This window comes from Podarcis pityusensis (genome assembly GCF_964106645.2).
Source record: "Podarcis pityusensis genome assembly, chromosome: 5".
Classification (NCBI taxonomy): Eukaryota; Metazoa; Chordata; class Lepidosauria; order Squamata; family Lacertidae; genus Podarcis; species Podarcis pityusensis.
In genome coordinates, this window is record NC_138032.1 from 88,441,491 (window position 1) to 88,455,528 (window position 14,038).

At 45.9% G+C, this 14,038-nt stretch overlaps 1 protein-coding gene across 1 annotated transcript in view; it reads right to left on the reverse strand.

Annotated features, from left to right (window-relative positions):
• Positions 1–932: 932 nt before the first annotated feature.
• Positions 933–14,038, reverse strand: part of SCD (stearoyl-CoA desaturase) — a 28,037-nt gene continuing 14,931 nt past the window's right edge. Inside the window, exons 4-6 of the mRNA XM_081005681.1 lie at positions 11,396–11,601; positions 10,047–10,279; positions 933–6,718 (exon numbers count right to left, since the gene is read on the reverse strand). Coding sequence (XP_080861807.1) covers positions 6,519–6,718; positions 10,047–10,279; positions 11,396–11,601 — 639 coding nt within the window. The 3' untranslated portion in view covers positions 933–6,518. The remainder of the gene's footprint in view (positions 6,719–10,046; positions 10,280–11,395; positions 11,602–14,038) is intronic.

The window sequence follows — 14,038 nt, forward strand, 5'->3', positions numbered from 1 at the left end:
TGGGGCCTCCCCTCTGCCCGCTGCTGCCGCCCCCGCTAGGCTGTACTGCGGCTGCATCACCGAAGGACCTGGATGAGATGGGCAGCCTGCGCGGCCTATGAATTGCTGAGGAGCCTTGAGAGGAGAGCAAGGGCAACCATAGAGAAAGCAGTTCAGAGAGAGGAGGAGGATGCGGAGGCACGGGCAGGTGTTCCAAGGGCTAACCATAGAGGGGGAAAGCGGAGGTAGGACCGCAAGCGCTTCTCCCATAGATTTGTAGTGGTAGACTAGCATAGGGTTTACTTTGGGCGCTATTTCTCTCCCCCCCTTCCTCCCGCCCCACCTGATGGAACTGAGAGCTGCAGATGGAGCACGAGAGAAAAGATACAGAACTGCAGCAGCATCTTCGTAGCTTGGGCTTCCTTTTGCGCGAAAAGTTGTTTCTGCTTGTAGTTATTTAATTGCAGTGTTTCATCAGCTGGTGTCTTGAGCAGCAACCTCTGGAAACGAAGGGCTAAAAACCGGCGCTGCTCTCCCAAATTATCTGGTCCCTTTTAACTTTGTATTTCAGCTGGTTGACTAAAATCCCCTATTTTGGCTGCTGATTTTCAAGGCTGCTGGTCCCTTATTTTCAAATCTGTAAGTTGACAACTATGAACCTGGGAGATCTGAGAGTATGGGATTTAGAGGCCGCCTTGACTGCTTTTGCAGCCCTTCTCAGCCTGCAACTATATTAAAAGGAATAAAGGGAGGAAGCATCTCAAGAACAAAGACCCTGTAACACTCCAGGGTTCTCTCTTTCAAAGGAAATGGTGCCATGAAGTTTGAAAGGGGAAGCCACACCAGCAAGATGGGAATTCATTGCTTCCTCTGTCTGGACGCATGTTCAGGACAGCTCAGGGCCCTGTAATTCTGAATGTCTAGCAATGTCACCAAGAGATTGCAACAGAAAGTCAAATTCAAAAACCAACCATTTTATTATAAACAAACAAACAAAAACACACCTTCAGATCAGCATAAATCAGACATTCAATTTCATATTAGAAGAAAATTATTATTATTATTATTCAGTACATAAAATATGGAAATATTAAATGGAAAAGCAAACAAAGGTCCTATGCATACACACATCAGGAGCATAGGAGCGTCGACAATTCACATTAACCTTCACAGTCTCCACTGTTCCGGCATTTGGTTTTCCAGTTTCAAACTCTTTCGCTCGCTGCAATCTGAAGGTTTGCTTGTGTAACTGCTACTTGGATATTGAGGTCCGTTTGACCTCGAGCCAGTTAAGCTGAAGCACTGAGATGAAAGCCAGTTTAGTCCCAAATAGTCAATAGTGACTTATACCTCAGAACATCGAGTTAAACCACATTAGTACTCCCCTTTTAAAACGGGGGCTTTTGCCCTTTTGCACACCAGCAAATGCAGGCAGAAGAGAAGAGGAAAAACTTGCCCATTGCACTCACAAAGAATCTAACAGTACAATCCTATACAAAATCCTACACAAAATCCCACTGAATTCAATAGGGCCGCCTCCAAGGACCTAAGTATAGGATTGTAGTTTAAGTTGCAGTTAAGAACAGAGCCCAGGTTTCCCAATGACTAGGCTGCTGCTCTGACTGCTAGATTGCGTACTCCAATCAACACCCACATAATTCCAGCCCATATCACAAAGGAGGGAGAGAGATAGATAGATGGATAGAGAGAGAGAGAGAGAGAGAGAGAGAGAGAGAGAGAGAGAGAGAGAGAGGCAGGCTAACCAGAGAGGTCACCTTCTAGAGAATGCATCCTAGATAAAATGTGCACCACATAAAAAAAAAGGAGAAGCAAAAAGAAAAAAGGCTTTATGTTTAAGTGATCTAACTATTCCTTAACTTAACAGAAGATTAACCAAGTACATTAAAAAAACAAAAACGCATCTGTACCCACAATTCAGCGCAGATGAATAATTAACATAAAAATAATTTAGCACAGGTGAAAATTAAAATACTGCGAAGAGCTCTTGATACTTCCTATGTATGTTCAAGAAAAGCTTAAGGCACATCAAAATACTTGTCCGTTTACCCCCCGCCCCCGCAAAGTGTCTGGACCCAAATGGGAACTGTTTGGTTGCTTACGTTTTCATCCCACATCCAAACGTTTTGGATTCGCTAGACCCGTATCAAGTTTGCAATCTCAACACCTGAGTCGATAGCGCTTGTTTCCTTTTGTGAGCACACAGTTCTGATGGCCACAAGGGGAGCATCACTTAGGGAGGCTGTGCTGTGCAGGTGACCCTGCTAGGAGGATAATTTAGTTCTTTATTTATTACTGGCCCCAGTGTCTTCCAGGTACAAGTTGGAGCAAGGATAAGCCTTCAGAAATCGCACTGACCTAGCACTATGACTGAGGCCACCCAACGACTTGGGATGGCTGCTGTTGGTCATAGCCAAGCTCGTTGCGATGGCCGAACAAATGCATTCAGGAATGTGAAACGGCGTCCGAACCAATACTGCTATATTCCAAACATCCTATGTCAGATTCAGTGAAAATTAGCGGCGATGAAAGGGGAAACCCCAGTCTGTGAACTTCTCCTGAACTATTCTCATGAGAGTGATGGCTGCTTAGCCCAGCACTCAACAGGGACCTCAAGTTGCCACTAAGTGTATTTCTAGTCACCTGGCAAGTGTACCTGTACAAAGAATCAGGTTCTGCAGTTTTAGGTGTCTACCAGCATTAGAAACTCAGATATATAAGCTAGGGCCAAATGGCTCCCCTTAAACCAAGGTTGGTAAAACGGAGTGTCTAGTTGCCATTTGGGGGCAAGACTGCTCTAAAGTCTTATTTTTCAAATAAGGACTGTGATTGATTCTCAGTTAAACATCTGGCTAGTTTAGATGACAACCTTGAGCCAGGTTAAGAACTTTGAGAACTTAAGGAAGAAAAGTCACTTGATCGAGGGTTCTTCCACAAATCTATCGGCCTGTTCCTACCTCTCTTTCTCAATGGTGACATGGACCATTCATAACGTAAGAATATTCTTCACAACTTTTGAGCAGGGCAGTGGGAAGACAAGCGACAACAATTAACGATAACATTGTTCACTGCTCCTGCTCAGGCCACACAGAGAAAGCGTTTTGGTTCCTGAAATTAGTTCCAATTGTGCCAGTAAAATGTAAGTGGCAGAATTCTACAGGGTGGGGTATTAGTGTGTGAAAACAGTCTAGATCAGCCTTTCTCAACCTGTGGGTCCCCAGATGTCATTGAACTACAATTCCCATCACCCCTAGCTAACAAGGCCAGAGCTCAGGGATGATGGGAGTTGTAGTCCAACAATATCCGGGGACCCACAGGTTGAGAGCCACTGGTCTAGCTCCAATGATCCTCAGGCACACACCTCCAGATGGTGGAGATGTCAGGCACCATCTTGACACCCAGGCATCTTTGCTTGGTCTCAAGTGGTCGATAGTCAGGTGCAAAATGTGTGGACTGGTGTGGACTTAATGTCAGGAATTTTGGATTGCAAAATTCCACGTGTGAAGAGACAGACCCTAGGTGGTTCTCTACAAAACTCTGTTTCCCTCCACTCCTTTTGCATCTCACGTGACTTCCCCAAAGACACTGTTTAAGCCAAGGGAGGCAGAGGGGAAATTGAAGTAAAACCTGCTTGAAGTCATAGCCTCTCCACATACCAAACTGGTGAAGCGAAGGCAGAAAAAGTCCACAAGGGCTTTTCAACACTTCCTTGTATTGCTTTCTTTAAAAATGATGAAGTGCCTCAGGTGGCAAAACTGGTCTTTAGATAACTATGGGTTGCTACGCTCATAATTTCTCTTGAGGCCAAAAATATAAAAAAATAAGAAATCACCCCTGGTGTCAAGCTGCTTTGGCAGGAACTGCCACTTCCTAATAAAAGGTTATTCATAAGAAGAGGACTGATGAATCAGACAGACAACAGAGGTCAGCCAGATGTTCCTGGGAAGCTCAGAAACCGGAAGCGTTTCCTGGTGAACGACAAGGAGCAGGGTGGCCAAGAAGCTGTCATATTGATGGGAATTTGAACATTTGGGTCATGGGGAAGGAGACAGGCATGTGCCCTGGTGCTACGGTGGAACAGAAAGGGGTTGGTTTTGGGGCCTTCACTGTGAAATCCTAACTGGAACAGGGATGCTTTAGCTGAGATTCCTGCATTGCAGGCAGTCAGACTAAATGATCCTTCAAACTCTATGATGCTATGATTCTAAACAAGAGTTCAGCCACGCTTACGCCCAAGTCAGCAGGTGTACGATTGCAGCTTTAATCTCAGGAACCGGATTTTGCAATACAGCAGAGAAAAGAACGTCCTCTCCCTAGATCAGGGCTTGCTTTAGCTGTACTGTTTGCAATGCGCTTTTCTGTTGAGCTGGATTTATCTTTTTGCTGAGCCTCGGTGCTAACTGATGAGTAATTCAAATGTAAATCAGCTGACAGCTGGACAGTGCAGAACAATTCAGAGGACAGCTGCTGCAAACTCTGGCATGGCAGGGGATTAGTCAAGATCCTATACACATCCAATCTGAGTAAGCAGAGCTTGCTAGCTAGGCAGTGGGTCGTTGTTCCCTTCCTGGAGTGGAGAATTGGAAACAACTTGCACTACAACGCTCCGTGGAGTCAGAACCAGCTTCTCTCTTGCCTTTTCTGCTGTTATTTTATATGAATTATCAATAGGTTGCATCTGATCTAACGTTTCACTTTACTCGAAACACAATACATCCCCATTAAGGTGGCTAGATGATAGGAAGGGAAATTTCACTGCAGTGAAACTTCTTGGCATGGCAGAAAGAGGTGCGCTAAAGAGGGAAACTAATGCAACACATAAATTAGGGTTGCTTTTGGGGGAAAGTTGTTGAGCTGCTGGGGGGCAAGTTTCAAAAATCTGGACATTTTGTCATTTTCACAAAATTCCCCCCAGACACTAATTCTGTCATTGGAATTCCAGACATATGTGAACCCTACATAAATTCAAAAATTAAACCAACAGCGTCTGCCAAAATATCCTCTCCTTAGTGCAGAATGGGTACAGAAGATGTGCTCTTCTTGGCCATGTGACACTCATCACTGCAAATGCCCCCTCCTCTCATCAGTAGCAGATAATCAAATCAAGTGTGTGAATGCTGTAGTCTTTGTCACCCTGTTAGAAATCTGTGTATAATGGATATGCAAACACCTCCCTCGTTTGAAAGCAGCTTTCCTATGGATTGCAAAAGTGGCCTCTCTCTCTCTCTCTCTCCTTTCACAAGCTCTCCTGCAAAGAACCTGTGTAGAAAGCAGTGGCATAGCAGGGGTGGGTGGGCCACGGGGCAGTTGCAAAATTGTTAGGGCGTGCAAAATTTTGACACCTATTGCTGCCCTGGTGTTTCAAGAACAGTATAAAGCTCCCTGAACAGGGAATATACTTCCTTCTTGGCCCTTTGATTTCAGCCCTTAGTTGATCCTTCCAGGGATCAGTGTGTGGACATCAGCTGCCATATTTTGCAGAATGAAAACGATCTGTTTTTACCTACACCAACAAACACACTGTCCTGCGTCCAAATTGAAATATACTCTTCCAGCACACACACACACACAAAAAACCAACTTGGGTCTGTGACACACCTTTGGTTCAAACCCCTCCAGTACCTCCAATTTCCTCTTTCCTGTCGGGAAGTGTTGCTTTGGTGCACTCGTTTCCACCCTCAAAACATGCCCATTTCCCCACTCGGAACCCGTTCGCAGCCAAATCTGTTCCAGAGCCATCCAGCAACCAGCTCCTTTGTGTAGATTTCCTACATAAGCATCTCATAATCCTGCACAGGCCGCTTGGTTTCTAAACTAGCGTCCGGGTGCAGGAAAAGAGCACTAGAACATGGGCAGAGGTAGAAGAATCACTCGGCTCCAGTTAAGAAAACCAACCCCTAATTCTGGGACTAACCAGCAGGCTTCTTTGCAACCCTTACAAAACACATTCTCCTTTCGCTTTCCATCCCTGCCCTCTAACCTCTGCAATAGCAAACCCACTCTTTCTACTTTCTCCAGATTTCAGAACCCCTGGCCCAAGGGGTTAGACTCAAGTTTCTCTACAACAACAAGACATAGGACAAATCTCCCTCCACTCATCAAAGAACCAGCCTCAAGAACCAGGAAGAGGGAGAGGTGACCCAAACAAGCATAATTGCAAACGGAGTCCCTACATTGGTGAAACTCCGTTGGCTCAGTCCCTCCAATCAGTTGCAGGGAAGTTTGTTGGGTGTTCTACCAGCTTCTAATGAAAGCAAGCGAGAGAACACAGGAGAAACAAAAGGAGAAAGAGAGAGAGAGAGAGAGAGAGAGAGAGAGAGAGAGAGAGAGAGAGGTGTCCCCTGTAAAAGTTACAGGTCTTGAATACATCATTTCAAAACATAGTACTGGAATGGGTTAGAGTCATCACCTTGAGAATCCTGAAAGCATTGCTTTGTAATTAGTAAGCAGAACATTAAACATATGCCCAGGTTATTTGAAAGAGAAGGAAGGGAGGAAAGGAGACTGAGGAGAGCAGACCTTCAGCCAGTCTTGTGGCTACCATCACCAGTCCGAATTTTCCGGGCCATGATGGTCTCCTTTGACACTCGCTTGCAGTCCGTGGCCAAGCCCAGGTAACACATAAGATCAATGAAAGCTGTTGTGATGTTCCAGTTCAAGCCAAATTCACTGGTTGAGTAATCATAGGGGAAAGTATGGTGGTAGTTGTGGAAACCTTCGCCTGGGGAGGGAGAGAGAGAGAGGAGGAGAAATCATAAGCGCCCAAGTAGTGTATTTATTTGGGAACTAGGTTCTGGAAAGCAGTCGACTCTATAGTGAGTAAATTTTAAGTTTCTTTAGTTTGCTTGATGAGTAAAAACAATGTCCTTTATGACTGAGTGTGAGTATGTATTCAATAAACGTTTGCTGCAGGAAGCCTATAACTGCTAACTTACTGCTGGAGCTACCATTTGAACTACCACTGCCACACTATTTTGATATTAAGCCTAGATTAGCTTCTTGGTGAATGATCCTCAAAAAGGACCCAGAATTGGAGGCACCCCATGCAATTTTTTTCAAGAAAAAAAGAGGTGCCAGAGCTCCCTTGTTCTTTTATAATGGCCAATGGCGCCCACCTGAGAGTTCCGGAGGGAAAAAATCCCCAGAGGCCCCATTATAAGCAACTAATGAAGTAACTTCTGCTCTCTGGCACCGAAAGGATCAGAAGGAAAGGTTGGGTCATGTCACCCTTATGAGGAATTATGGGATAGCCATCGCACACAAGAAGGGAGAAACCAGTGGGAGGGGAATGTCGTCAGTGTACGTGGAACAGCAAACGGCAAAGGTAGGCTAGGTGGCCTGAGAATAATTGCAACTTAAAATCAACACAGGGGAGGCAAAGGGATTAAGGATAATAATCTGTGGGGCTTGTTGCATAATCACTGGAACTGCAATAATAAGCTGCCATCGAATGTGCAAAGATACAATTCATATGTGGCAAGGAGATAATTACCACAGACATCTTCAGAGAGATCAAACTATGTCAAGTGGAAAATGGCACCGATAAAACTCTCTATAGATGCTGATGGAGACTGAATGAAGGAGAAAGTCCTCTTCAGAGTAACTGGTCCCCAGTGTACCACACCAATGGCAGACCCTCGAAGTGTCCCTATTTTCCAGGGACAGTCCCAGATTTACAGGAGCCATCCTGGTTTCTGATTTGATCCCGGAATGTCCCGCTTTTCCTTAGGACATCCCTATTTTCACCAGAGAAATGTTGGAAGGTGTGCAATGGCCCCAAATCAACCCACCATACTGCAGCAAAGTGTTCTGCAGTTTCCTTCCTTAGAAACGTAAGGCAGAGAAATGACAGGTTGTTTGGCCCATCTCACTGTGGCGATGCGTTAAGGCTATTTCCAAGGAGTGAACAAGCAGATAAGTATAGGGTGATCTACCTACAGTATGTTGTACCACTGGGAACAATTGACCATTGAGCTCCTGAATGTTCAGGGATTAACACCTCCTATGAAACTTCTGCAGCACAAAATATTGGATCAGTGCATAAGACTGGAGCGTTAATTCAAACGCTTTTCGTGACTCTCACACCAGATAGGAATAATGCCATTCCAAGTCTAGGAACTTGCTGTAAGCAATATTAATTTATTTCAGGGGCCTTCTAAACTTGCAAGAATTGGATGTTCAGATCAAATTCTGGCATAAGGCAGAATTCCTGTTCATGATGTCTAAATCCACAGAAATCTACTGTGGATCTACTGTCTGATCCACGTTTCAGATTCCTAAAATCCCTTTTCTGCTCCCGTACTAACGAAATAATCCAGTGTGCAGGAGCAGAAATACATTCCAACTCTGTGGCCTCAAGAACTGTTACCCTTTCTCCACAACACTTACCCAAAACTGCAATATTTGCTTTCAGAACAATGCCTCCCAGCTAAATAAAGCAGCATGCAAAACAGGAGGACAAACAAACATTTTTTGTGGCAGATAAAAATGGTCAGTACAATTTTATATACATTTTTCCCCCTGTTCACAATTTGGGTGTGTGTGTGTGTGTGCGCGCGCGCGCCTCTAGCCTACCTCTATAAAGTTCTTGTTGGCACTGTATTATTAAAATGGTGTTCTGCCATGCTTAAATACTAATAACAGTATCTATTATGGTCTGTAACAAAAGCTGTACAAAAGCTGAATCCGGATGACCGGGCACTGCTTTTCACTTAGGCTTCAAAGTCAATGTGTAACAGGTCTTGCCTCAGTAAAAAGGCAGAGGAGAGGCTGGGATCAGAAATTAAACTGAGATTCACAGAATCCCATCTCAAAGGAGAAGCGAGTTTTAGGGGCGCTGAAATTCTTCTCCGTCTTGGGATTAAAATCTGAGCCAGGAAGAATTCTTTGCTTCTGTGCCTGACTTCCAACATGCCTTCTCACCACTGTCAGGATAACGAAGGTGTTCAGATAAAGGGGAGAAGGATGTTCAGGGGAGGAGATGGCTGCAACAGGACACCCAGCACAGTGGAGTGGGGAGAGAAAAAACTCTCTCCTAGATTGGAACCGACAAATGGGCAAGGAGTCGGTATTTGTGATATGGGCATATACATTCAGCAAAAAATCTTAGAAGATGGCTGAAGATGGACAGCTTCTCCTGGGCTTGTATCAAAGTGGCTCAGAAAATTAAATGTGCACACACATAGCAAAGAACTCTGCTTATTTTCAAGCCTGCCAGACTTCATTTCACCATCAACTTTCTGAAGTTAGAAGCAGTGCTCCAGTCCATCCACTGGCAAAGGCAAGGAGGGAGATATTTTCCTCCCTCCCCTCTCCATTGTTTGATATCCTGGTAGCATGCTGGAATGAAGGTCTTACGCAGCCCTTGAGAAATATAATTTCCCCATGAGAACCTCTCTAGAGATGTCCTCTTTGAAAAGATGGTAGAGAAGCCTGGATGCTCTCCCCAGAAGCTATCGCTACCTGTGTGAAAGTAAGTGGCAACAGGATGACTTCTCATGAACGAGGAAAGTGAAACAGGATGTGGGCACAGCTGAAAAACCAGGGATGGAAAGCAGGCAAAGCTTCCTGCAGATCTGAACATGGGTCAGAAAGAAGGCGGGTGGCGCTGTGGGTTAAACCACAGAGCCTAGGACTTGCCGATCAGAAGGTCGGCGGTTCGAATCTCCGCGACGGGGTGAGCTCCCATTGCTCGGTCCCTGCTCCTGCCAACCTAGCAGTTTGAAAGCACACCAGTGCAAGTAGATAAATAGGTACCGCTCCGGCGGGAAGGTAAACGGCGTTTCCGTGCACTGCTCTGGTTCGCCAGAAGCGGCTTAGTCATGCTGGCCACATGACCCAGAAGCTGTACACCGGCTCCCTCGGCCAGTAAAGCGAGATGAGCGCCGCAACCCCAGAGTCGGTCACAACTGGACCTAATGGTCAGGGGTCCCTTTACCTTTACCTTAACCAAAATACACACCAACTGAGAGCACCAGGAACTGTGGTGGGAGCAAGACAACAACAGACCCTCCCCTCCCCCAAACCCCAACATCTTCCCCTTTACATACCTAGGGCTCCAAGTACGACAAAGTGGTTCTCTCTGGGGTTGATGTTCTTATCATACGGCCGGTTGCCATACATGTGTGCCGCACTGTTCACCAGCCAAGTGGCGTTGAGGATTAAGGCATAGCGGAGGATGGCAGCCATGAAGAAGCTAGTGTGATACGTCTCCCCCCAGAAGTAGCAAGGCACAACAGTAGGGAAAATGAAGCACATGATCACCACAGAGGTTTTATAATGCCTGAGAAGAAAGAGACATGCATTGAAGTCAACATATTTTGAGCTCTTTGTAGGGGATCACATTAGAATTCCAGCGTTTGAAAAAGCTCCATTTTGAGTAGGCCCTTGCATTTTCCTGCAAGATTTCACTCTGCAGTAAATATTTCCAATTCATGATTAGATTTTTAGCTCGAACCCCAAAGGTGTCAATGGCTCAAACTACAGTGGTACTTTGGTTCTCAAACTTAATCCGCTCCGGGAGTCCATTTGACTCATGAAACGGTTCAAAAACCAAGGCGCGGCTTCCGATGGGCTGCACCTAATCATAAGTCGCATCAGACATTCGGCTTCCGAAAAACTTTCGCAAACCACTCACTTCCGGGTTTGCGGCATTCAGGAGCCGATTGGTTCGGAAGCCAAGCTGTTCAAGTACCAAGGTACCACTGTACTGTAAAGGTTGGAAACTTGGAATCTACAGTTCTTCCATTATGAATGCTTATCTGATTTTCAGTGTATCTACGTGGGGCTACCTTTGAAGGTGACCCGGAAACTGCAATTAATCCAGAATGCGGCAGCTAGACTGGTGACTGGGAGTGGCCGCCGAGACCACATAACACCAGTCCTGAGAGATCTGCATTGGCTCCCAGTATGTTTCCAAGCACAATTCAAAGTGTTGGTGCTGACCTTTAAAGCCCTAAACGGCCTCGGTCCTGTATACCTGAAGGAGCGTCTCCACCCCCATCATTCAGCCCGGACACTGAGATCCAGCGCCGAGGGCCTTCTGGTGGTTCCCTCATTGCGAGAAGTGAGGTTACAGGGAACCAGACAGAGGGCCTTCTTGGTAGTGGCGCCCGCCCTGTGGAACACCCTCCCTTCAGATGTGAAGGAAATAAGCAGCTATCCTCTCTTTAAAAGACATCTGAAGGCAGCCCTGTTCAGGGAAGTTTGTAATATTTAACGCTGTACTGTTTTCAACACTTGATTGGGAGCCGCCCAGAGTGGCTGGGGAAACTCAGCCAGATGGGTGGGGTATAAATAATAAATTAGTAGTAGTAGTAGAAGTAAACAAACAAACAAACAAATCCATTTCCTATCTTCTGGAAAAAGAAAGCAACCTCAATGGGAGCCCTTTGCTCACCTCCTTTGGAACATCACAACTTTGTCAGCCTTCAGGTCAGAGAGATCCAGCTTCTTTCCCTTCTCTTTGACATCAGGGTGTTTGCGTACCAGCAGCCAGCCGATATGAGAAAAGAAAAAGCCTCGCTTTGCGTTGTGGGGATCAGCATCCGTTTCAGAGTATTTGTGGTGGACACGGTGATCTCTGGCCCACTCATAAATGTCGTTCTGGTTGAAACACAAAGGCAAACGGATTAGTCATGTTTCAAGCTGGACAACAGTCCTCCGCTTCCACAGCAATCCTTTAAGGAACATGGAAGATAAAAAATACTTCCTTGACTCATTCACCCTGAACGCAATGCTCTAAGAAGCCAGTGTGGTGTAATGGTTAAGAGCGATAGACTCGTAATCTGGTGAACTGGGTTCGCTTCCCAGCTCCTCCACATGCAGCTGCTGGGTGACCTTGGGCCAGTCACACTTCTCTGAAGTCTCTCAGCCCCACTCACCTCACAGAGTGTTTGTTGTGGGGGAGGAAGGGAAAGGAGAATGTTAGCTGCTTTGAGACTCCTTCAGGTAGTGATAAAGCGGGATATCAAATCCAAACTCCTCCTCCTCCTCCTAAGACAGGGGTCGGCAAGGCTTACCTTGCCTGGGCCGGTTCACTGCCGCGGAGCCCCCTCTGTGGGCCGGATCACGGGTACAGGTGTGTGCATGCACCCGTGATTTTCGGCGTCTGCGCAGACGCGATTTCCGGCCATGCAAAAGCGAGTCGCCGCACTGCACCAGTTTAGCACAGCGCGCGGGGACTTGCCAAGCAGGCAGCTCGGTTGCAGCTTGTGGGTCGGTAAAACGACCCCCGTGGGCCGCTTGTGACCTGTGGGCCTTAGGTTACTGACCGATGCTCTAAGACAAGCAACTATTATTCCCATTTTACAGCAGGTGACATTGAGGCTGGCATGGATCTAGATGTGGCCTAGATTAACCAAGTTTCGGACCTGAATCCTATCCGTACACTTCCAACACGACATGATCTTTTAGAAGACATCTGAAGACAGCCCTGTATAGGGAAGATCTTAACGTTTGATGTTTTATTATGTTTTCCATATTTTGTTGGGAGCTGCCCAGAGTGGCTGGGGAAACCCAGCCAGATGGGTGACATGTTAATAATAATATTATAATATATTAGGACGCGGGTGGCGCTATGGTCTAAACCATCGAGCTTCTTGGGCTTGCTGATCGTAAGGCCGGCAGTTTGAATCCGAACAATGAGGTCAGCTCCCGTTGCTCTGTCCCAACTCCTGCCAACTCTAGCAGTTCAAAAGCCTTCTAGCGCAAGTACCGTATGTACCGCTGTGGCAGGAAATAAACAGCATTTCCATGCCCTCTGGCACTTGTCACAGTGTCCCGTTGTGCCGGAAGCGGTTTAGTCATGCTGGCCACATGACCCAGAAATCTGTCTGTGGACAAACGTCGGCTCCTTTGGCCTGAAAGCGAAGATAAGCGCAGTACCCCATAGTCTAATTCGACTGGACTTAACCATCCAGGGGTCCTTTACCTTTTACCCTTACTTTAATAATAATAATAATAATAATAATAATAATAATAATAATAATAATGTCACACTTGCCCTCAAGGACATGTTCAATTGTTTTTTAAAGGAGAGGGGGAATTCTTTTTGATGTTTCAATAAAACTATGTATTACCGTATTTTTCCATGTATAATACGCCTCTATGTATAAGACAACCCCTATTTTGGGGGAATCCAAATTAAGAAGAGTTGTTAAGCTTTTTTGGGGGAGGATTTCTCACAGTTGTTGAGCTTTTTTTAGGGGGGGTTGCCGGAAATCACCCACCCAATCGCCACAGACAATCTCCCACTCATGACATGAACCAAGCGCCAATCCCCCCCTATGCAATATAGTCTTATACACGGAGAAATACAGTCCTTTCGTTAAGAGATGGCAATACCCGCCGATGAATTTTTATGATGTTACGGTTTTAAAATTGGGGGTGGGGAACAAATTGGCTAAATGAGCTATCTTCAACTTTTTCAGATCCAGGACCCACTGGGGACCTATATCTTAATCTTTTACCATCTATTTGCATGGTGGTAGTGTTCCTGTTGCAACCCAACCTGGATCAGGCCACGACTCCCTAATGGATCCCCAGCTAACCAGTTGAAGACCAGTGAGCTAAATGATTCCTGTAGGAGAGAGCATGAAGCAATGCAAGGATATATATAGGACCCAGAAGTTTGCCACCTTTAAATGGGAACCTTTGAAGATCCTGCCTGAATGTTTTAAATTGTACCAAACAACAACACACATACACAACTCTCTAGTTGCACTCTGTCGCATGCAAACTTGCGCCAAGTGACTTTTTGAAGCTTCATCAGGCAAATCCACCCAGTTAGAAGTGAAGAAGGATTAGTGCTGAAATGAATTTCTCAGTCTAGCTCTCCGTGCTTTGCTGGATTAAGGCAGTGTGTTAAAATCTAGATGGGAGTGCCCAATTAGAGTAGTAAATGGGAGCAGATTCCATGGCAGGGTGGAGATCGTTCCCTGAACTCCTGGCAGGTCAGCTGCTGCTGCTTACTGAGACAGGGAAGAGACAGGCGGAATCGACACCAGCGCTGTGCAAAAGCACCAGCAGAAAGATCGGATTA